The sequence below is a fragment of the Gobio gobio genome (assembly GCF_949357685.1).
Source record: "Gobio gobio genome assembly, chromosome: 8".
NCBI lineage: Eukaryota > Metazoa > Chordata > Actinopteri > Cypriniformes > Gobionidae > Gobio > Gobio gobio.
The window spans coordinates 38,979,316-39,003,276 of NC_137114.1; the positions used below are offsets into that span (position 1 = coordinate 38,979,316).

The 23,961-nt window shown below is 39.2% G+C and overlaps 2 protein-coding genes across 2 annotated transcripts in view; both read left to right on the forward strand.

Annotated features, from left to right (window-relative positions):
- LOC307130057 (TRPM8 channel-associated factor homolog) overlaps positions 1–23,961 on the forward strand; it is a 360,060-nt gene that overhangs the window by 244,698 nt on the left and 91,401 nt on the right. The gene's annotated exons all lie outside the window — the stretch shown is intronic.
- Positions 646–23,164, forward strand: sars2 (seryl-tRNA synthetase 2, mitochondrial). The gene is made up of 16 exons (XM_079823002.1): positions 646–940; positions 1,027–1,122; positions 1,253–1,282; positions 1,474–1,614; positions 16,949–17,003; positions 17,551–17,614; positions 17,701–17,806; positions 17,987–18,034; positions 18,325–18,433; positions 20,613–20,658; positions 20,770–20,857; positions 21,012–21,124; positions 21,395–21,488; positions 21,675–21,767; positions 21,926–21,991; positions 22,072–23,164. Exons 1-16 carry the CDS (start codon positions 674–676, stop codon positions 22,195–22,197), a joined length of 1,542 nt encoding a protein of 513 aa, XP_079679128.1. The 5' UTR covers positions 646–673; the 3' UTR covers positions 22,198–23,164.

Sequence of the window (23,961 nt, forward strand, 5' to 3'; positions counted from 1 at the left end):
TAGTATTTCCCCCACGTGCTCCTTTTGACAGTTTGAAGAGACAATTAATAATTTGTTTTGGGACTGTGTGTATTGCACAGTATTTTGGGTTGACTTTTCAAACTTTGTTAAAAGGTATCTATCTTCAAGCTTCTGTATAAGCCAAAATTGTGTTTTTGGTGACTCTCTGAAATTAGATCCTTCTTGTGGTAAATTTGTACTTAGTTTACTACTTTTTCTTGCTACATTTTATATTCACAAATGTACATTTTCAAAGAAAAATCCTTCTTTTTTATTTTTAAGAAAGAGTTTGATATGTATCTAAACTCCTTGTGAAACTAAAAAAACTCTACTGCATGTAACCCTCATTATTGTCTATTGTTGTTCATTACTGTATCTTGTTTTTGTTATTATTGCAAATAAAAAAGGCGCCAATATTAAAAGTTTGCCAGGACTTTTACTAAGGTTTTCATAGTAAAAGTCCTTGCAAACGAACTATAATTTCCACTAAATTAATATAATCAAAATGTAAAAAAATCATAAAAAATCAAAGTGTAATAAGCTTTCATATTTATTTATTTATAACAATAGACTAAAAATAAAATAATTAATTACACAAGTCTCACTTAATCGCATTTCCAATCGACTTTGATCCTCTCGGCTTCCGTACAGTTGAACTGTCAACCCGTCAACCATGGCGTCCTCTGTAAGGGCAGCTACACGGTTTTGCTCTTTTTATCTGCTTACGTCTTCTAGACAAAATGTCAGCAGTGGGTTTAGATGGTCATGCCGACCTTGCTCCTCTCGACCGGTCAGGAGCAGCCTCTATGAGCATGTACGGGAAGGGTACAGTCACAAACCCGAGCTGGACATGCAGCGTGTGTGCGAGGAGACAGATGCAGTGACAACAGAGGTGGAGAATCGGAAAGGAGATTTGCGGGCAGCTGATGTCGGAGTAATAGTAAGACATAGCATTCATTAAAACAATACTGCTGCATTGATATTAAACTGAAATTTTCAGATAATTCACGTGAAAATTATTACTAGGTCTCAGTCTGGAAGAAACTACAGAAGGTGCAAAATGAAATCTCAGATTTGGAAAACAGAAAAAATGTGATCAGTGGCAAAGTTCGTGCTCTTGTGGTAAGTGCTCATACATTTACATAATTGAGGGTTTAATATGTAGTGTGGGTACTGTGGTTGACGTTTTCTGCAGTTATGTTATGACATGTAATGTTGATATTTTTTATTTTATTTATTTCTGCCCTTTCAGGATGCACATGACAAATCCACGTTGTCTAGTGTAAGTTCCAGCTTTTTTTTATTTGCATGACAGTCTAAACTTTAGTTTGAAGAATTAAATATGGACTTTTTAATTAAAAGCTTAAAGCTGCTATATTTCAGTGATTCGTCCGCTTGCTTTGCGATATGTAGTGTACATAATATGCATTGGAATTTTTGTATGACACTTTTTCCCTGTTTTGTACATGACAGCTTGCGGAGTACAACAGTGCTAGAGAAGAGGGCAGAGCACTCAGAGAGAAACTTAGTAATTTGTATCTGCAGGAGAGTGAGTTGGAGAAAGAACATTACTGCCGCGCTCTACGACTGCCTAACAAAACACATCCAAGTGTGGTAAGGGACCACTCACTTTATTATAAGAGAAAAAAAGTTGAAAATGCTTAATTTTCAATATAAAAGAAAATATGTATTATTATTTTTTTTAAAGTAATCCTTTAATACCAAAAAATGTAAACCATTCTTATTAACTGCCATTAAGTTACGAAACTGTTTATTATTAAATGCTAATTTAAAGGGGTCATGAATTGAGAAATCAACTTTCCCTGGAGCTTTTGATATATAAAAGGTCATGGTAATATAAGAATATCCTGTAAGTCTCAGAGCTGAAAACTTCCTTGCTAGTCAAAGAAAAGTTTTTATAGACACCAGGGCCAGCAAACAATCGATTTCAGAATATGCCACACCTTGACGTCATCATGTGGTCAAACACCGCCTCTGCAGTAGGGATGCACTGAATGTTCGGCAACCGAAATTATTCTGCCAAATAAATTTTACAGAACAATGAGGTTTTTGATGACGCGATCGAATATAGCAACCAGCACGTGTGAGAGAGAGGCGCGCATGCTTCTAAATGCAGCAATGCAGCACATGTCGGAAGTGTGGAAGCATTACGGCTTGTTTATACTTCCGTCTGACTCCGCAGCGCGAGCCTCCGCTGACTGCGCACGTGCCTCATCCGCTTGGCACTCCGTGATGACGTAATTTTTGCCGCACGCACCCTCGCGCTCATGCGGACCCGTCAAGTATAAACCATAGACTGTTGTGGTGGTCGTGGCCAAGAACAGGCAGGACAGGTAGTGAAAATAAAAACAGAAGTTTATTTCTTCCAACAAAATGAAGGGAAAAATTATATTCAGGGGCAGATTTCAAACAACAAAACAAAACTTGAGGTATATTAACTGAAATAAACAAAAATGAAATAAGCTTAAAAATAAACCTCCCCTGTAAACAAAGTAACAAACTCAAACCACTAAGGTCAGCAGGTCATGATGGTAATGTGGCTGTGCAAGACTGACTAACTCAGGCTCTTACCCACAAGGCTATAAATACCCATTTAGCCTCTACCAAACAAAAATAAAGGTAAATATCAAAATAATACCTTTACTAAATAAACTCAAACAAAATAACATTTACAACCCAATATCCCATATCATGCCTAACATAATAGAATCATATAACCAAACATATGAAAAGGAAAATACTCAATCAAACAAAGGAATAACTGAACAAAATAAGTCTAAAGATCCCTCCTAAAACAACACATGATGGTACAGTCCAATTTCCTCTGGAACAGCATAAGTTTGGAGGCTGAAGCCCCGCCTCTTCCTTTGTCTGCTGCCACATGGAATGCGGCCGTCACTCCATGGACCTCAAGTAATCTAGGACTCAGGTAAAATTAAACAGCAAAGAGAAATATAAGAAGTGTGCACCCTTCTGTATATTCAAGATCTTAATAAACTTTAACTCATTTTCTTGTCCGGTGTTGTTATTATGATACAGGGATTTAAATAAAGTAACAAACATTAAATTAAACTTCAAAACTAACTAAAGGTAAAGGTCAAAATGTGAGGTGAGCTACGCACCCGTCACACTCTCCCCCACCTCTGGTTCCTCGCTCACATGACGGGAGAGGAAATCAGCTGCAAGGTTCTCTTTTCCTGGTCGATGGAGAACCGTAAACTTGTAGGGTTGCAGCGACAAGTACCAGCGAGTTATCCTGGCATTAGAGTCCTTCATTTTATTTATCCACAGGAGCGCTCTATGGTCGGTCTCCAAAGTGAAATGCCTGCCCAAAAGATAGTACTTAAAAGAGTCCAAGGCCCACTTCACCGCCAGGCATTCCTTCTCAATAGTGGAATAGCGCACTTCCCTATGAAACAATTTACGACTAATGTAAGCCACAGGGTGATAGTTTCCCACTTCTCCCTGGAGTAACACTGCTCCTAGTCCAACTCCTGAGGCATCAGTCTGTAACACAAATGGGTGATCAAATCTGGGACTGTACAATACTGGGCCTTCCTGTAGAGCTCCTTGAATATCCTGGAATGCTCTCTGGGCCTGCTCAGTCCACTGAATCTGGTTTGGAGAACTCTTTTTAATCAGATCTGTTAGGGCAGCAGCTCTGGAAGAAAAATTGGGCACAAATCGACGATACCATCCGACCAATCCAAGGAAAGACCTCACCTGTTTCTTGGTCTTTGGTAGGAGACAGGACTTGATAGCTTGCACCTTCCCCACTTGGGGCCGAATGACTCCATTTCCCAGGACATAGCCCAGGTACTCAGTCTCTGTCTTCGCTAAGGCACATTTACCAGGATTAATGGTCAATCCTGCTTCTTGGATGCGTCTTAACACCGCCTGCAAATGCTTCAAATGCTCTTCCCAGGTTTCACTGAAAATCACAATGTCATCAAGATATGCAGAAGTAAAGTCAGACAAGCCATGCAATACCTGATCCATGAGTCTTTGGAAAGTGGGCGGAGCCCCATGCAGGCCAAAAGGCATGGTCTTAAAATGATGTAGCCCCCAAGGGGTCCGGAAAGCAGTCAGCTCTTTAGATCTGGTACTCAAAGGCACTTGCCAGTATCCTTTGCAGAGATCAACAGTGCTAAGATATTTTGCATTACCCAGGCGTTCAATCAACTCCTCAATACGAGGCATTGGGTAGGAGTCAAATTTTGAAACAGAATTCAAATATCGGAAGTCAATGCAAAATCTTGTAGTTCCATCTTTTTTTTTTGGTACTAAGACCACCGGACTGCACCATTCACTTTTAGAAGGTTCAATCACCCCCAAAGAAGTCATCAGGTCTAGCTCCTTCTTAAGAGCGGGAAGTAGCCTTTCAGGAATACGATAACTCAGTCTTTTTGGAACTGCATCCTCTTTCAAGATGATGTCATGCTCCACCAGCTCTGTTAGACCAGGCCTTTCTTGGAACAATTCAGGATGACACAGAGACTGAAGTTGTTGTTGCTGGAACACAGAGAGATGATCTAATTTAAGCACTGCTGAATTCTGAACAGGAAAATACTGCTCTTCCACCTCTTCCTCGTCCTTCACAGACCGAATCAGCATACAGTCCTTTCGAGGGGACCATTCCTTCAACAGATTGACATGCAAAACTCTACTTGACCGGGCTTGTCCTGGGGTTGAAACCTCATAGGTTGTAGGTCCCATCTTCTTGAGTATTTTAAAGGGCCCTTGCCATTTGGCTAAAAGCTTACTGGACACTGTAGGCAACATTACAAGCACTTGCTGATCTGGTACAAATGAACGGGTTCTTGCAGACTTATCATACCAGGATTTTTGTTTCTGCTGTGCCTCTGCCATATGCTCTTGGGCTAGAGTTGTCATTTTCCGCAACTTCTCATGCATTGCCACTACGAAGGACGCAACATCCATTCCTTCCCCCTGTCCCTTCTGACTGGCCCATGTTTCTTTCAGCAGTGACAATGGTCCTCTTACTTCATGGCCATATAACAAATCAAAAGGGGAAAACCCTGTAGAGGCCTGGGGTACTTCACGGTATGCAAATAGCAAGTAGGGCAGCCATTGATTCCAGTCTGAACCAGTCTCATTTATACATTTCCTGAGCATATTTTTAAGGGTTTGGTTAAACCTCTCTACTAATCCATCCGTTTGAGGATGAAACGGCGTAGACTTTAAGCCCTTAATGCTCAACAACTGATAGACTTGCTTCAAGAGCTTTGAGGTAAAATTGGTCCCACAATCTGTAAGAATCTCCCTAGGAAATCCTACCCTAGAAAACAGCTGAATCAAACAGGATGCCACTTGCTTAGCTCCAATCGTCCTCAAAGGAAACACTTCTGGGTATTTAGTAGCATAGTCACTCACAACTAACATAAACCTGTGGCCTGACCTACTTTTCTCAACTGGACCAACAATGTCCATAGCAAGTCGTTCAAATGGAACTGCAATAACTGGAAGAGGTTGAAGGGGAGCTTTAGAGGGGAATCTATTGGAGGTAATCTGGCACTCTGGACAAGTTTTGCAGAATTCCACCACATCTCTTCTGAGACCAGGCCAATAAAAATGTCTCCTAATACGGGCCAATGATTTCTGCCTCCCCAGGTGGCCTGCCCAGGGAATGGAATGACCCAAAGATAGGACTACATTCTGAACTGCCTTAGGTACCACCATCTGCAAACGATCTCCCTGTTGCCGATACAACACCTCCTCCTGAAGGATAAACCTCTCTACTACTCTGTCTCTTAGGCACCCCTCATCTTCTCCCTGGCTCGTCAACCTAGCTTGTTGATACAGCAAAGACACAACAGGATCTTCTTTTTGCATTTCAGCCATATTACTAGGAATCTCAAACCCAGTCATTTCATCCAGCTTACCATCCTCCCCCTGACCAGCTTGCAGGTATCTGTACTTCTCTTGCCTCCTCTGTCTTCTAGATTTCCTCACCTTAACCGGTCCAACCACCAGCTCAGAATCAAAGAATGGAAGACTTTTAAGAGTTTCCGATTCCTCCACAGACTGCTTAACCTGTGCCCGGGTCATCACCATACTAGAAACAGAGTTAGGAAGCAACAAATTCAACAGAGCAGGAAAATCTTGACCTAAAATCACAGGATACGGTAATTTTTCTACTACTCCTACTCTCAAGAAATAGGGTAGCTCATGTACCACTACCTGCACTCCGACTATAGGGTAAGTCTGCTCCTCACCATGAATGCATTTCAGGACCACCTTACCTTCACTTGCTTCTGGAGGTGTTGGGACCAAATTACTTTCCACTAGCGTCTGCATACTACCAGTGTCTATCAATGCGGTCACGGTTTCCCCATTCACTTCTACAGGAATGGTCAAGCTTTGAGATGGAGTCAATCTCTCTACCTCTGATCTAGGTACCGAACATATGTGGGAAGTCTTAGCCAAAAGCTTAGGACACATTGGCTTTTTATGCCCTTCCTGTCCACAATAATAACAAATGGGCACCTGGCTAGACTGATGGGAAGGCCTAGGGAACTGATTTTCTCTTTTAGTCTTCTTAGGAGAATTGAATTTTAAGTCACCTCGACTAAATGTTGATAAACGCCTATCTTCACTTCCCTTATGGGCTGCACCCCAGGCTTGTGATTGAGACCGAGCAGCTACAAACATGTCAGCCAGGGTAGCCACCTGACAGGCTGTACTAGGGTTATGTTCTCTTACCCATACCTGCAATTCTGGTGAAAGCATTCTCAAATACTGCTCTAAGATAATCACTTCCCCCACAGCCTCTACAGTCTTCCCCTTGGGTTGCACCCACTTTTCATAAAGTTCTCGAAGTCGTACATAGTTCTTTTGGAGTCTCATCATGCTCAATCTCTAATGAGCGGAATCTTTGACGGTAAGTTTCAGGATTAATGGCGTACTTGCTTAAAACGGCAGATTTCACTTTTTCATATTCTAATGACTCATCAACGTCCATGTGCACAAAGGCACTCCTAGCCTTACCAGTCAATAAGGGAACTAACCTAAGGGCCCAATCAGTTTTTGCCCACTTACAGGCCAGAGCAATTCTTTCAAAAGTGGTGAGAAAATGTTCGATGTCATCTGAATCTTGCAACTTCTGTAACTTAGGTTCAATCATACCTCGGGCAGGATCTGAAGCAAGAGGCACAGAGGCATTGGACACATTATCAGGCATTTCAGACTGTTGATCAGGACCTGATGACCCCCCAGGATCCGGGGTGGTACGAACATCCACTTCCTCCCTAAGAAGGTTGAATTGATGCTGCATTGTTTTCCAGCGTTGCTCCTGCCGAACTGCCTCCCGCTGCATTTGGGCCTCTTGTCGTTGCTGAAGCTCCATATTTTTCCGAAACATATCGGCCAGGTCCTGCAGAGTCAGCCGTCCTGGATCGTCAGCCACTTGAGGAACTCCTCCCACTGCTGCAGGCTCGTCCTCCAACACCTCCACCGACACTGCTTCATCTCGTTGCTTGAACTGTGTCAATTTCTTTGGAGCCATCTTGTTACTACTCAACACTGTCCCCTACTGGCCAATCCCACCGCTGCCACCATTTGTGGTGGTCGTGGCCAAGAACAGGCAGGACAGGTAGTGAAAATAAAAACAGAAGTTTATTTCTTCCAACAAAATGAAGGGAAAAATTATATTCAGGGGCAGATTTCAAACAACAAAACAAAACTTGAGGTATATTAACTGAAATAAACAAAAATGAAATAAGCTTAAAAATAAACCTCCCCTGTAAACAAAGTAACAAACTCAAACCACTAAGGTCAGCAGGTCATGATGGTAATGTGGCTGTGCAAGACTGACTAACTCAGGCTCTTACCCACAAGGCTATAAATACCCATTTAGCCTCTACCAAACAAAAATAAAGGTAAATATCAAAATAATACCTTTACTAAATAAACTCAAACAAAATAACATTTACAACCCAAAATCCCATATCATGCCTAACATAATAGAATCATATAACCAAACATATGAAAAGGAAAATACTCAATCAAACAAAGGAATAACTGAACAAAATAAGTCTAAAGATCCCTCCTAAAACAACACATGATGGTACAGTCCAATTTCCTCTGGAACAGCATAAGTTTGGAGGCTGAAGCCCCGCCTCTTCCTTTGTCTGCTGCCACATGGAATGCGGCCGTCACTCCATGGACCTCAAGTAATCTAGGACTCAGGTAAAATTAAACAGCAAAGAGAAATATAAGAAGTGTGCACCCTTCTGTATATTCAAGATCTTAATAAACTTTAACTCATTTTCTTGTCCGGTGTTGTTATTATGATACAGGGATTTAAATAAAGTAACAAACATTAAATTAAACTTCAAAACTAACTAAAGGTAAAGGTCAAAATGTGAGGTGAGCTACGCACCCGTCACAACTGTAAAAAAAATATGGACGTAGTGTCTGTGATGTCACCCATAGGATTCTGATGAGCCGTTCTGAAGCGCAAAGTATGGACGAGATGGCCGTTGCCATCTTGGCGCGCGTCACTCCCGGATAACAGAAAATGGGCAAAAAGGCGGGACGTGGGCGGAGCTGAAGTGACGCGATGACTAACAGACAGCAGATAAATGGCTATCCACCTGTCACTTGAAGTGGCCATGCCCTTAATTATGCAGAACTTTAAAGCTTTAAATGAATGAGTTATAAAAAAATTCACAGTTGAAGGGCAAAATTAGCCGTAAAGACCAAAACCACAATTTGTACCAGGCTGTAAACATGTTTTAATCTGCTGTAAAGTTGGCCATTTTAACATGGGGCTCAATGAGATTCTGCTCCCTTCTGGAGCCTGTCCCTAGCGGCCAGTCGAGGAATTGCAGTATATGTCACTTCCGTATTGGCTTCAAGAGAAACTGCGGGAGGTTTCCGCTTGGTATAAACAAGTCGAAAATGACGTCATCGCAGAGTGCCAAGCGGATGAGGCGGTTGTGCCCATTGAGTCCGCGAGACCCCATTTCGCTTGGCGGTGTGCAGTGCACTTTTTGTAACTTTTCAAGCGATCTGCAAACGAAAATGCACGAGTTCGAGGCGAATCTAGCCGAGCATGACGTCTCATCACACCGGCACCCAGTTTGCACATACAAATGAGTTGCTGAGATTTACAAAATGAGCCTGAGTTTGCAGACACTGTTCTGCTGAATTGTCTAAGCACCCTCAAATGCAAGCAAGAGCACCCTCAGTTAATACTGTAATAATATATTGGCAATGCTCCAGTGCATATTTGTGTCTGTAGAACGTCAAATGTATCAATTTAACGCGTTTCTACAGCGGTGACATAGTTGTTGATCTCTTGTATGCAATGGCCAATATGTTTTAAGTTAGTCAGACTCCACTCACTGCTCAAACTGCTCAGAGTTTTTATTCAGTGTTGAGTTATACAGGCTTGCAAAATCTCTCATGAACAAACAAACAAAATGTGATTATGATACCTGTAGGCATAATAGGCCAAAGATAAGATAAGATGGCCAAATATTTTTATTGTACTTTTTTATTTGAAGTTATATTGTGCTAGGTATAATGTCTGCTGGAATGCTAAAAATCTTCATTGTTAAATAAATATATAAAAAAAAAATTGTAATTTATTTTAAAAGCAAGACAAAATAGTCAAAAAGCAAATTTATGCAATGGTGAAAAAATTGGCTAAATAAATAGAACAAACGCATTCGGCTTCGGCCAAGTGTTTTATTATTATTCGGCTTCTGCCAAGAATTTTCATCTCGGTGCATCCCTACTCTGCAGAAGAAGATCAACGCCTACTTCATCACTGGGCCTAGTGTAAAACCATCGAGCTACAAAGCAATAAACATACCGTAGAGGATTACAATTATTGTGCAGTGCCGGGGCTCAACAGTAATGCAACATGTAACTAACTGTGTTCATTCTAATGCCTGAGCTGAAATGTGATGATTCATGTAGTCAGATGTTATTTGTCTGTGTGTCAGTAAATCAGACCAGTGACTAAACATCAACTTGTGTTGTTTCTATTATTAGGATGAAAATAATCTATTTAACGGTGATTTAAATTCAATAAAGAAAGTGATCAAAGAAAGCTCCCTTTGCAATCGTTTGAGCAGCGCACGCTGGAGCTATCAATCAAACAGGAGAGTTTATCAGTGACGTGTTTATCAGTGACTCTCGTTTTATTCAACAAATCTCTTAACTATATCACGTTTTCACTGTTAGTGAAGATGAAAGCATTCGTTAGTGTACAGAAACTGAGTTGCAATGATGAGATCGCTGCTTTCATGCGCTCAACATGTGTGTGATTGGCTACAATGATTATCACTGCAACCTTTCATGCCATAGATCTAAATATAATGCCATAGATCTAAATGTAATGCAACACTTTTCAAGATTAGTTAACCATGAGAGCTGTAATAGTAAAAACTATTGCTAAAAGAGAGAGTAATACTATTTTAAATGGAAAGACTTTAGCCAATCACACCAGTGGGTGTTTACACTGAAGTCTCACAGCGGACATGCCCCTTAAAACAGAGCGTTCAGAGCAGAGGCTAAAATCAGGGTAGGAAAAATGCCTTTTATTTATAAATTATGACAATTTTTGATGAAAAAAGCATTCTAACATTGTAAGTGCACCCCAGGAAACATCATAAAACAATAAAACAAAGCAGTTCATGACCCCTTTAACCAAATCCAAGTATCAGATTTGAACCTAAGCAAATAATAGTATACAAAAACATAAACACCCATAATGTATTTGTTTAAAAGGTACATAACACAATTTATGCCAATCTCGTGTTAATCTTGAGTACCTATAGAGTAGTATTGCATCCTTCATATCTCCGAAGAGTCTTTAGTTTTATCATCTTTATAAAAGACAGATGCGCTGTACTGATTCTTTCTGATAACAGCCGAACTCGTGGAGGTGTGCTGTGGACGGAGCTAAAGAGTCACGAGCACACACACACACACACACACACACACACACACACACACACACACACACACACACACACACACACACACACACACACACACACACACACACACACACACACACACACACACACACACACACACACACACACACACACACACACGGGGGTTTTTGTGAAATGTGGGGACATTCCATAGGCGTAATGGCTTTTATACCGTACAAACCGTATTTTCTATCCCCTTACACTGCCCCTGCCCCTAAACCTACCCATCACAGGAAACTGCACCGTTTACTTTCTGTGAAAAAAAAACTCATTCTGTTTGATCTATAAGCATTTTGAAAAGTGAGGACATGGGGAACGTCCTCATATTTCACCCTCTTTTTGTAATACCTATGTCCCATGTCATTATACACATTTGTGTCCTGATATTTCACAAAAACATGCCCACGTATGACACACAGACACAAACACACAATACATCATGGCATTTTCCCTGGATAACTTTTGATTTACTATACGTCCGTGTTGTTTACATTATATGCACTTATGCACCGATTTCCAACAAAACAGACATTTGATGCAGTTTCACTCACTGCCTGCGGATTCCGAATCATGATCGGGAACAAAGAAACACACTTGCAGAACTCTGTTGCAAAAAAAAAAAAACAGCATCCACCGTTTCCTTAAAGGTCCCATGGCATGGCATTTTTCTATTATTTTATAATGTTTCCTGAGGTGTACTTATATTGTTAGTATGACTTTTACATCATAAAATGTCATAATTTAGAAATAAAAGGCATTTTTTCTATACTGCTGTTTGCCCTGTGGCTGAATGCCCTGCTTCAAGAGGCGTGTCTGCTGTGAGACTTCAGTAAAAACGCCCACTGTTGTGATTGGCTGATATCTTTGCATTTTAAATGAGCTGAGGGGGCGTGGTTTAACGAGGTAGGAGCAGACACGAGCTGCTGCCAGAGAGACGGATGGACCTGAGTTCACTTCACATCAGTTCTCAGCATGTCTGAACTGTTGTAGTTACAGCATATACTTCAGGTTATTAGTTTATTTCTAGTCGGGGGGACTGTCACTCATGTCAGAAAGTTAGTAACTTTAGTAAATTATGGATCAGCGCTGACTCGAGACGCGAACCGTTTAGAACGATTCAGTCCGATTTGGTGAACTGATTCGGTTCACTAAAAAGAACCGATTCAAAAGAATGATTCGTTCGCGAACCGGACATCACTAATGTACCAGAGACTGAGCTCAGCGTTTGCTAACAAAGTTATTTATAGTAACTAACGTTACTGAGTTATGAGAGCGCTGTCAGTCAGCGCGAGTTTATTGTGTTTGTATCTGAGAGTTCTGAATAAACACGAGTCCCAGTCACACCGAGTCCGTCTTCATCATTATTACCAACTTTGTAACACATGCAAAGTACCATTACAGCTGTCGAGATGAGCGAGTTAAAAGTAAGTGTTGATAATAGCATTATTTTTAAAATAAAATAAAAGCGTCAGTGACGCGCGTTGAGTACACAGCGCAAACAAAGACACAACAGCGGTAATCGAATGTAATCCAGTTTATTGTGGGGCTAGGCTGGCTAGCCCGGATATGCTCACGCTTACCCCTCTTCTGCTTAACCCATTCAGACCCTGCGTCCATTACAATGGACATCACACGTCACCTCCCCTTTTTTTTACTTCTGGAGCATTTCACCTAGTTTAAAGCCTGCACTCCATGAGATTGGACGTTTGTCATCCAATCAAATGGCAGTAAAGCTCTGCATGTGGTAATTTAAAAACAAAACACTACATTGAAGAGAAACATGGCAGCACTTTGTTCCAAACACAGAAGTAAGCAACATTTTCTATGGTTTTATTTACAATGTTTGATATATTTGCCAGTATTTCATAGTTTGTATGTAAAGTAGAAGGATTTAACTTATTAATTAAAGTTAAAAATCGATTGTAGAACTGCAAGTTTAAAATCAGGATTTTTTCAAATGTGTCTGTCCATTAGAATGGACAGTGGGTTCAAAAGCCTGCTACTGAAAACACATGTCCAGCAATGCTGATTGAAATTTCATATATATATATATATATATATATATATAAAATCTGTCACAGTACTAATACATTTTTGAAACTATTTAATATGCAGAATATACAGTTCTTGAAGTGCTTGAACAGATAGCTGATGGGAATATCTCAGATGTTGACTTTATGTGGAGTGATGAGGAAGATGAAGATGGAAATGCAGATGATGCTAGATCTCCAACAATTGGTGAGTGTAGAATGAAAATTAGGGATAGTTAGTTAGTTAGTTAAGAATTTTCATACAATTAGATGTCCCTAAATGTATCTAATAATGTTTTATTGGATATACAGTTTAATTTCTTTCCTGTAAAAATAAATCAAAATATAAAACTTGTATGAAGTTGTTTTATAAGGGACAGTTTTTGCTAATCATTTCAGGGGAGGACAGAGATGAGCCGTTACCAGTAGTAGGGGAAGAAATTGAGATTGAGGCAGAAGAAAGACAGGATCTAGAAGACAGAGACGATTATGAGCATGAGGCAGATGTAGAACCAGTACTTGGTGATGATCCTTTTACAAATATCACAAAAAAGAGTGATATTCAGTGGCGTCGTCACACCCGCTTTACCCCAGTAGAAATAACATGGGAAAGTCCCACCACTGACCCCCCTGAGCCACTAACACCATACAGCTACTTCAAGCAGTATGTCCCAAGTCAGATGTTTGAGCTGATGAGCACAATGACCAATATATATGCAGAACAAAAGGGAGTTAGGGGGTATAAACATGCCTCTGCTTCTGAGATTGAAGTCCTTGTCGGTCTACATATGGCAATGGGAGTTCTTGGACTTCCAAGAGTGAGAATGTACTGGTCCTCCAGTATCAATATTGGAATTTTCAAGGAAACCATGTCTCGAGATCGTTTTTTTCAACTCCGCTCCAACCTGCATGTTGTGAACAATTATGAGAGGCCTCCTGAAGACACTGATGTTTTCTTCAAGGTCAGACCGATCTATGAGTCCATAAGGAAACGCTGTCTGCAGCTACAACTGGAGGAAGACCTCTGTATTGATGAGCAGATTGTGCCTTTCAGGGGAAAACTCTCTGTGCTCCAGTATATCAAAGGGAAACCTACACCATGGGGAGTGAAGATGTATTTCCTCTGTGGCAAAAGTGGGCTTGCTTATGATTTCCTCATCTACCAAGGTGCCACAACAGAGCTTTCTGAGCAAAGCAAAAAGGTTCTAGGGCATGGAGCTTCTGTTGTCTTCCATCTGAGCCAGAGAATCCAGGCTCCCAACCACAAGCTCTTTTTTGACAACTACTTCACCACCTACAATGTCCTTGAAGTTCTTGCAGAAAAGAAAATCCATGCTGCTGGAACAGCAAGGCTTTGCCGCTTTGCAAATCCGCCACTGAAGACAGACAAGGAAATGTCTAAGAAAACACGGGGAAACCATGATGAAGTTAGAAGTAGGGATGGAAAAGTTGTTCTAGTGAAGTGGTCTGATAACCGTTCTGTTGTGATGGCATCCAACTTTGTTGGTGTTGGAGATGAAGACGAAGTTGAGAGGTGGGATCAGAAAGAGAGGCAGTTTGTGAAGGTCAAGCGTCCTGAGGTTGTGAAGAAATACAACAAGGGCATGGGAGGGGTGGACAAGCTTGATCAGCTAATCAGCCTTTACAGGATTGATATCAAGTCCCGCAAATGGCCACTGCGCATGATTACTCATGCTTTTGATGTTGCTGTAGTGAACAGCTGGCTTGAGTATCGCAGGGACAATGAATACAAAGGAACTCAGCCACAGAAAATCATGGATCTCCTTGAATTCAAAATGAATGTGGCCGAAGTGCTTGTGCGTTGTGGGAAGCCACAGGGTTCAAAAAAACGAGGGAGGCCAAGCAATTCCAATGCTGCCAGTACTTCTCCAACTCCACACGATGAAGCTGGACAAAAGAGAGGGGCAAGGGAATGGCGGCCAGTTCTTGAAGTCCAAAAAGATATGGTGGACCACCTGCCAAATTACGATACAAAAAAAGAAGCAACAAGATGCAAATTGGAAGGATGTTCTGGGAAAACACACATCTTCTGTGATAAGTGCAAGGTGCACTACTGCTTTGTGTCACAGAGAAATTGTTTCAAAGATGCACACAGGAAATGAACGTGACTGCACTGATTCATTCTTAGGTTTATTTTGTTAGGAATAAACCAATGTGCAATCTGTAAAACAAAAACCACAAAATTAAAGTTGAAATGATATATCGTTCAAGTTCTTGACCTTGAGAAGAAGCTTAAAGTATAGACCAACAATTTTTATGTTTATTATTATTTTTTCATGTTGGTAAATTTTTGTGAAGTACACCTGTTTTAACCTGACGTCCATTGAAATGGACAAAAAAAATTGCAATTAAAGAGTGTTGAAATTTGTATTATTTTTATTTGGTCTCATTTATAGAAGCCTCATGAGCTGGGAAAATGTACTTTTATATTTTTCAGAAACTTGAAACATAATTCAGGTCTGAAGGGGTTAATCTCACGCCGCGTTTGGTGCCTCCGCTGTGGGCCAGATGCAGTACTGGGGGTCGGGGATGTTGAAGGCCGAGCTTCGGCGTGTGTGAAGTTTATCTCTAAAGATCTGACTCTGCCGATGTTGAGCAGAAACTCATGACTGTATGCACATTTTAGAACCGATAGACGCGATGAGGACGTACAAAAACACTGACTCACAAGATAGAAAACACCGTTCTGTCAGGAGAGAGAAGCCGCTGCGTGTGCACGAATAATAAATAATTAGCTACACATCAGAAATCACTCATCACAGATCAGAAGGAACTGAAAAAAGACTTCTGTTTTCATTTGTACATCCAAACACTGAGAAACTGCCAGCGTTCACTCGTTCACAAGCAATGATCTCTCGTGCGTTTGCATGGGTGTGCCATATTCTCTGGGCGGGGGAAAGGGAGGGAACCGTTCCTGCTTGGACGTCAAACCAGGAGACTTCAGGATTGGCTCGTCTGGCCTGTCATTTTCTCAAAGGCAGAGAAAGACAGCCAGAACTCGGGTTTACACCGATCAACATTTCTATCCACTTGGGGACAATATTCAGGCTAGGGGAACTCATATTAATGTTGAAATACCTCATAAAATGAAAATGTAATGCCATGGGACCTTTAACGCTGGGTTATTTGGGAAGCTGAAAAAAGTTATCTTTCCCTCACAAAAACACACTTCTTTAGTGACATTGTTGATGTCCTGGTCTAAAAACTAAATGACAGCGCTGCCGACGGCTTCCATAACCCGAACAAAGCTCCTTTATGGCTGTGCTCTTTCTCTCGTTCTGGTTGATGTGCACACGCGCTCATCCAGGAGAAGTGCCCATACAAGGATTCTACCATGTTTAGCATGAGAATCCAAGTCTTTAACAGTCTAAATAAGTCAGAATGCATGAAATCGCATTAGACCCCCCCAATGCTTCTGTAATAATCGAAAAATCAGGAAAGCTGCTTTTACTTAATGCTAGAGTAGGCAATTTCAGAGATGCTAGCAATAGCAAGCTAGCTTTGAAAGCATAAGATCCAACCCTCCCTTCAGAACGCTCTCCAAAGCCACATGAAACACATGAACTAGCAGAGTCTGCAAAGCGTTACCTGAGACTGTTAAATTACCTCAAAGCACATAGTCTGTCTACAACTCTGCGTAGCCTCGTGTGATGTCTGCTTGAGCAAGGTACATATGCATATGTTGACAGGCAGGTAGGACATCCTAGGACATTGATTGGATAACATTTTTGAAGTCCATCAGAAGATACATGTTCACTTTTTTAATATTTAGACGACTTCTATTATTGATTGCTGTCAGGATGTGAAGAGAGTTTCAACCAGTATGAAAAGAAGTGTTTATGAAAAACACCTACCCTACCCTAGCTTTGACAGGAATGTAATTTTTTTTGTCTTTTCTCCTAGCCCATCGGAGATGAGAGTCAGGCAAGAGTGGTTGAATTGGTTGGTCTGAGACGAGGTAAATTTGATCGAATAAAGCCATAAACCACATTATCCATTTCTTGAAATCGGTTTTGGTCAAAACATACAATTTGGAGTTGGATTTGAAGCAGCAGCCATGACTTTCACTGACCTTGAGGTTTGACATTGTATTACATTTCTTGCAGCAATTGACAAAAATTCTCTAGCAATGAGATGAGAGTTTGAAAGGTGTATTTGATTTATTTTATGCAAATACCTGCTATGTCAACTAGCTTTATCTGGGCAGTACTAAATAAAAGCAACATGCATTTATGATCCCTCTTTAAAAATAAAAAAAAAACTCAACATCTTGCATATTCTGCCAGGGACAATATGAGCAGAACTGTATTGTATTATGTTGCAAGAACTGATCATTTTGAATAACCTTTTGGTTCTTAGATTTTGGAATTTTCTTCCTTTACCTTGTCGTATTGTTGTGTGACTGACTTGAAATGTTTCCTAACTTGCTAAAATGTTTTCTAAATGCTATAAAGCGTTGCACAAGATGTATTTTAATATACTGTAGTGTCATGTGTCCACCATAGAATTTGATTTCAAACCAAAAGGCCACCTGGAAATTGGAGAGGGTCTTGACATCATCAGACAAAGGTTAGATGTTTTTTCTCTGTCATGTTTTAATTTTATTTTCTGATTTATTTTTATTTGTTTTTTCATTTGAATCTCTTTCCTCTTAGACGTCTTGCACATGTGTCAGGGCACAGATCATACTACTTGAGAGGGGCAGGGGCCAGACTTCAGTTTGCCTTGCAAAATTTTACTATGGATCTTCTTCAGAAACGGGTTAGTATGTTTTTTTTATCTATTTCTGATATTTGGAATAATCTCTGTACCCAATAATTGTACATTATAAGACCAGGAACTAAATATAAAAAAACTAAATATGCAAGCATCAATGTTTCGTTTTCTTTTTGGAGGTTGATTATGCTTAATACTCTGTTGTGAATTCCTAACATTTTACAGGGCTTTATTCCCATGGTTGTTCCTGACATATTAAAATCAGTGGTTTTTGTGAGTATCGCTTTGTACACAACATTTTTATTACATTGTAGGATCCAACATTCTGCATTCCTTTACTGAGTTTAAATTCATAATCATATACTACTATGACTAATGGCTTTAGCAGTATAATCTAAAATAATTTACACTGAATACGTTAGATGCAGCTGTGTATTAAGATTGTTAATGGAAATCTAAAGTTTAGAAAACTAGCTAACGTAGTGACAACTGTAGTAAGTAACCTATAAAGAATCTCCATGGAATCTCCATTATATTGTGCTGTTTTTGCATCTGTTGTTCAGGAAGGTTGTGGGATGCAGCCTCATGCTCATAAATCACAGGTGTACTCTCTGGACCCTTCACACTTTCCTGACCTCAATCTTGCTGGAACAGGGGAAGTAGGAGTGGCAGGTGATAAAAGCATGAACTTCTGTGACATGATAATTAATCGTATGATAAACAGTGCCCTCCACTAATATTGGCACGCTTGGTAAATATGAGCTGTGAAAATAAATCTGCATTGTTTATCCTTTGGATCTTTCATTCAAAATATTCACAAAATTCTAACCTTCCAGAAAGTAAAACCATTGAAAGTGGAGGGAAACTCACATTATGAAATAAATGTTTTTCTCTAGTTCACGTTGGCCACAATTATTGGCACCCAATTATTGCCTCATCCTTTTCCCACAATAACAGCTCTGAGTCTCCTATAATGCCTGATGAGTTTGGAGAACACCTGACAAGACCAGAGACCATTCCTTCATACAGAATCTCTCCAGATCCTTCAGATTGTTGGTGCTGCTTCTCTTCAGTTCACCCCACTCATTTTCTATAGGGTTCAGGTCAGGGGACTGGGGCGGCATTGGCAGAAGCTTCATTTTGTGTTCAGTGACACATTTTTGTGTTGATTTTTGTGTTTGTTTTGGATCATTGTCCTGATGTAAGATCCAACCATGGCCCATTATAAGATTTCTAGCAGAAGATTTGAATTTGTTTTAATCTGTTGGCATTTGCTAGAATCCATGATACCATGTATCTGAACAAGATGTTCAGGACCTCCAGCAAAAAAATAGACCCACAACATTAAAGATCCAGCAGTATATTTAACCGTGGACATGGGGTACTTTTTATCCCTGTTTGCATATGGGTTTGTGGGTTTGCAGCCAAAAAGCTCTTTTTTTTTAGTTTCATCTCACAATAGAACCAGGTCCCATTTGAAGTTCCAGTCATGTCTGACAACGGAATATGCTGGAGTTTGTTTCTGGATGAGCGAGGAGGATTTTTCTTGAAACCCTCCCAAACAACTTGTGATGATATAGGTACATTTACATTTATCCAAAGCGACTTACAGTGCCCTTATTACAGGGACAATCCCCCTGGAGCAACATGGAGTAAAGTACCTTGCTCAAGGACACACTGGTGGTGACCGCTGGGATCGAACCAGCAACCTTTTGCATACCGGTTCAGTTGGTACTGTTTGATAAAAAAATTTTTAGGCGTTCTGACCCCAAGACTCAACTAATCTCTGAATTTCTCAGCTGTGATCCTTGGTCTTTGTCCACTCAAGCTCTCCTCCTCAGCGGCCATTAGGACGATATAGACACACGTCTTCTTCCAGGCAGATTTAGAACATCTTTAGTTGATTGGAACTTCTTAATTATTGCCCTGATGGTGGAGATGGTGATTTTCAATGCTTTAGCTATTTACTTACAGCCAATCTTTTGCAATTTCATCCTCCTAGTCACTCTGGTGTGCTAAAAAAAAAGGTAAATATGAATGGGAATATACTTCAGAGATATTTTACTCTAGGAGTGCCAATAATTGTGACCAACATGCTTTGGAGAAAAACATTTATTTCATAATGTGTGTTAACCCCCCACTGTCAATTGTAAAAAAAAAAATTTATGAAAGATCAAAAGTATAAACTATGCAGATTTATTTTCAGAACCTTCTTTCTTTGTGGATTATACGTTTTATTATAAATCAATATAAAAGTAAAATTTTGTTACATTCATACACTACTATTCAAAAGTTTGGAATAATTAAGATTTGTATTATTTTTGAATTAAGTCTCTTGTGGTCACCAAGGCTGCATTTATTTGAACAAAAATATAGTAAAAACAGTAATGTTATAAAATATTTTTACAAAATAAAACCGTTTTCTATTTAAATATTTTTTTAAATGTAATTTATTTTTGCGATGGCAAAGCTGAATATTCAGCAACAATTACTGCAGCCTTCAGTATCACATGATCCTTCAGAAATCATTCCGTGCTGTTCATTGACCTTTCTATTCATCAAGGAATCATGAAAAAAAATATTAAGCAGAAAAAAAACTTTTAAATACTGATATTAAGAAATGTATTTTATTATTAATAAGAACTTTATTAATAATAATTGAGCACCAATTAAAAACTATTAATTTTTCCAAACTTTTAACCAGTATTTTATTTGGTGTTATTACTATTAATATAACATTATATTTAAAAAAATAGACCAGTAGGCACCAAATGTTAGGTTAGCTGAAAAAAGAAAAAAAAATATCCATGAATACTTCACAATGAATTGATGATGACCTATATTTTACTAGGATATTTCATGGATCATGCTGTAAATTTGAAGGATTTACCTGTCAGGTATAAAAAGTCCTTGATTGACCTATTGATTGATTGTCTGAAAGCTACATTAAGTTATTATTTGTATTGATGCATGCATTAAGTGTTATTTGTATTGCTTTTATATTCTAGAACCGTCTGTAGTAGCACATGTTATCGAGCAGAAACAGATACTGGAAGAGAGACCTGGGGGCTTTACAGAGTTCACCATTTTAACAAGGTAATCAGAAAATGGAAGTGGTAGCATGGAAAATGAAAGAAAAACAAAAAAGCAGAACAGTGAAGATCCTTGATGTCAAGATCATTGTAATTGCAGTACTATGAATGTATCTGTTGTTACCTTTAGGGTGTTTACTTTGTTTACATTTGTGCAGATTGAAATGTTTGGTGTAACTTCGAATGAGACGGGAGAGGAGAGTTCCCAGTTGTTGGATGAATTTGTCTTGTTACAGAAGGAGATTTTCTCTTCCCTAAAGCTTCATTATAGGTATGTCTAAAATCTAACCAATGTTTACACACACTAAGATTACGCATAGTTAGTTTATTCATGTTTTGATTCATAAAATGTGACAAATTCATATTTTTTTGAAAATGCTATAGCATTAAAAGTATTTATTGGGCTAACAGTGGTTCTTAAAGTTTGTTCACAGTAAGAAGTACATATTTGTTGTAAGGGAATACTATAAGATGTGTAGTATTGAAACAAGTAGATAGGTAATTGCTAATAAAATGGTAATGGCAATTCTTTCCCTCACAGAGTCTTGGATATGCCCACTCAAGAATTGGGGCCTCCTGCCTTCCGAAAGTATGATATTGAGGCATGGATGCCAGGGCGTGGAAGCTTTGGAGAGGTTGGAACGATATTTTAAAATGAAGAGTCGAGAGTCAGTGTAATTTAACGTTAGATTAATGCATAAAAAAAGAGAACCATCAATGATAATAATAAAACAAATTTGCTATTAAAATTTTCTCATTAAAAATACATTTCTATTTTTGCTTCCTTTTGTTGAACATCAACTTACTTGGTCCTTTATCAGATTTCCAGTGCCTCAAACTGCACCGACTACCAGAGTCGGCGCCTTAACATTCTCTATGAGGGAAATAATGGAAACCCTAAGTATGCACATACGGTAAGAGGCTATTTATAATACCATCTTAATAACAGTATGGTGAGCCATGGCTGCGATATGTCCATTCTATTTGTTGTGCTGTAAAAATGGAACAGAACCATTCCTTCAGCACAAAATTAGCTGCAGCAGTCAATAACACTTAACTTTTCATATTTTAGGTAAATGCTACAGCTTGTGCTATTCCACGTACCATTATTGCCATTTTGGAGACACACCAAACCAAGGTAGAAACTAAACTAATTTGGGTATTTTTCAACAGGTATTCATTTTATTAATCATTTTGTCTCTGTTTGTCTTCTGTTAGGAAGGGACGGTTCAGATTCCTGAAGTCTTGCAGCACTACCTCGGCTTAGATGTGATAGAAAAACCTAAATACACTCCTATTAAATATATGGGACCAAACCAACCCAAGCGACATACCTCAAAATAAATTCTTAATAGAATATCACACTTCAATGAAGTACTATTTTTGCTGTATTCTCCACAGTGAATGCAATGTATTCAGGGGTTTGTCTCATAGTGTCTAAAACCTCTTATTTCCAAAAACAAAATTGATCTGGCCTATCCAAATTTTAAATAAAATGCCATCAGTAACATCTCAGAATTTGCTATGGCTTAATTCACTAGTTGCCATTCTGGGCTTCCTGGTTGTGTGTAAATAATTTCCACCAGATAATGTTTTCGTTGGTGAATTTAACATCCACGTCGTAGGATTTGCATTTGTAGACATTCTAAACTCTACTGGAGTTAGACAGCGTGCCAGGAACCACTCATAGTTGTAATCATTCTTCAGATTTATTTAATTTTGTTAGATTTATTTTTAATTTTGCATTCATTTACTTTTAATATTGTTATATCAAATATGTTGATGACATTAAAAGAGCGTTTGCAGCAGAGCTATGACATCTCCCCTTCCATTTAGCCTAGGCTGCAAAATCAACTCAACTTGTTGATTTAGAACTCAATGTTGCAACAGAAACTTCACTTGCTGCTTGTACAAATTACTCTAGTCCTCCCTTTCTCTGCCACTCTTCTTTCACACCAATGTGTATTCCTTGATCCATGTTTCCAAACAAAATCATTCTGAAGCCATCTGATTTGCTAAAAGATGACTGAAAAAAATGTACTAAGAGAGAATAAAAATAGGACACCTGGGTAAGTTGTCAGCTGAAATTGCAATTATTTGTGTTTGGAATAATTATTTAATTTCATTGTAAATATTCTGCTAAGATTTTATATTTCAATATAATTACAGTGCACAGAGTTTGCCATGCTGATTTGAATGTGCTTTATTAGTTTTGATAAGTGTGCTAACATTTTAAACGTGCTGCAAATAGAGTATATCATATTTTGCACATGGTGAAGTGTGAGTGATAAAAGTAAATTTTGTAAAACGCATCAGTTTAATGCATTCTGTTGAAAGCAATGAAAAATGATTCAGTTTGGTTCGTATAGACTTCTGTTTCACTGAATGTGTGAAGAGTTTTGACAACGTGAACCATGTTGAAAAAGGCACCACTGGGATCAGAAGCCAAGATCTCCTGTTTACAAGGCAGGTGTTTTGACCAGCGAAGCCACAGCGCCTGGCTGCCGCCACATATTAGGGACAATGTCCAATGACAACAGTTGAGGGATGGTTTGAAAATGGAAACAACTGCAAATTGAACCTCGGTTTCACCATTTGTGGTCAGTTCTCGGAAAAGCACATGCTTGCTAAAGTTCACAGCCTTGAGCCACACGAGTATCACCAAAGGCACCCTTCCATTCGTTTTCTTGCACTGCATTTTACATAGAAATGCCAATTCGATTTGATGCATATATGAACATTTCTGAAATTCTGCATCTACGTGATAGGGGAGAGCGGGGCACAACCTAACGCTTTTTGACTTTCTCAGTTTGTGTAAATCCACTTGGGGTTCAGAGTATTTATTATTATTTTTTTCCCCACATTAATTCCACACATGTCTAGTACATATATGTGGTTTTGTTTCATTAATACAGTGTATACTTTTTTTTTTCTGATTTACCCCGAAAGAATGGAAGTGAAATGTGAAAACATGCCCCTTAGGTGGGGTACATTGTAACATGTGGTGGGGCACGATGTAACATGACCAAATGACAACTTAAAATTGTATCTGATATAATCAAAAAAATATACAAGACAAACTAAAATATTTTTTCAACAAAATACAAT

What these genes read in the sequence shown, in the direction of transcription:
- sars2 (XM_079823002.1), top strand. Translation starts at nt 674, where the DNA reads ATGGCGTCCTCTGTAAGGGCAGCTACACGGTTTTGCTCTTTTTATCTG. An exon ending in ATTGGTTGGTCTGAGACGAG is followed by an intron (nt 17,004 to 17,550) that starts GTAAATTTGATC and finishes TGTCCACCATAG; the next exon opens with AATTTGATTTCAAACCAAAA. An exon ending in AGGGGAAGTAGGAGTGGCAG is followed by an intron (nt 18,434 to 20,612) that starts GTGATAAAAGCA and finishes ATATTTTACTAG; the next exon opens with GATATTTCATGGATCATGCT.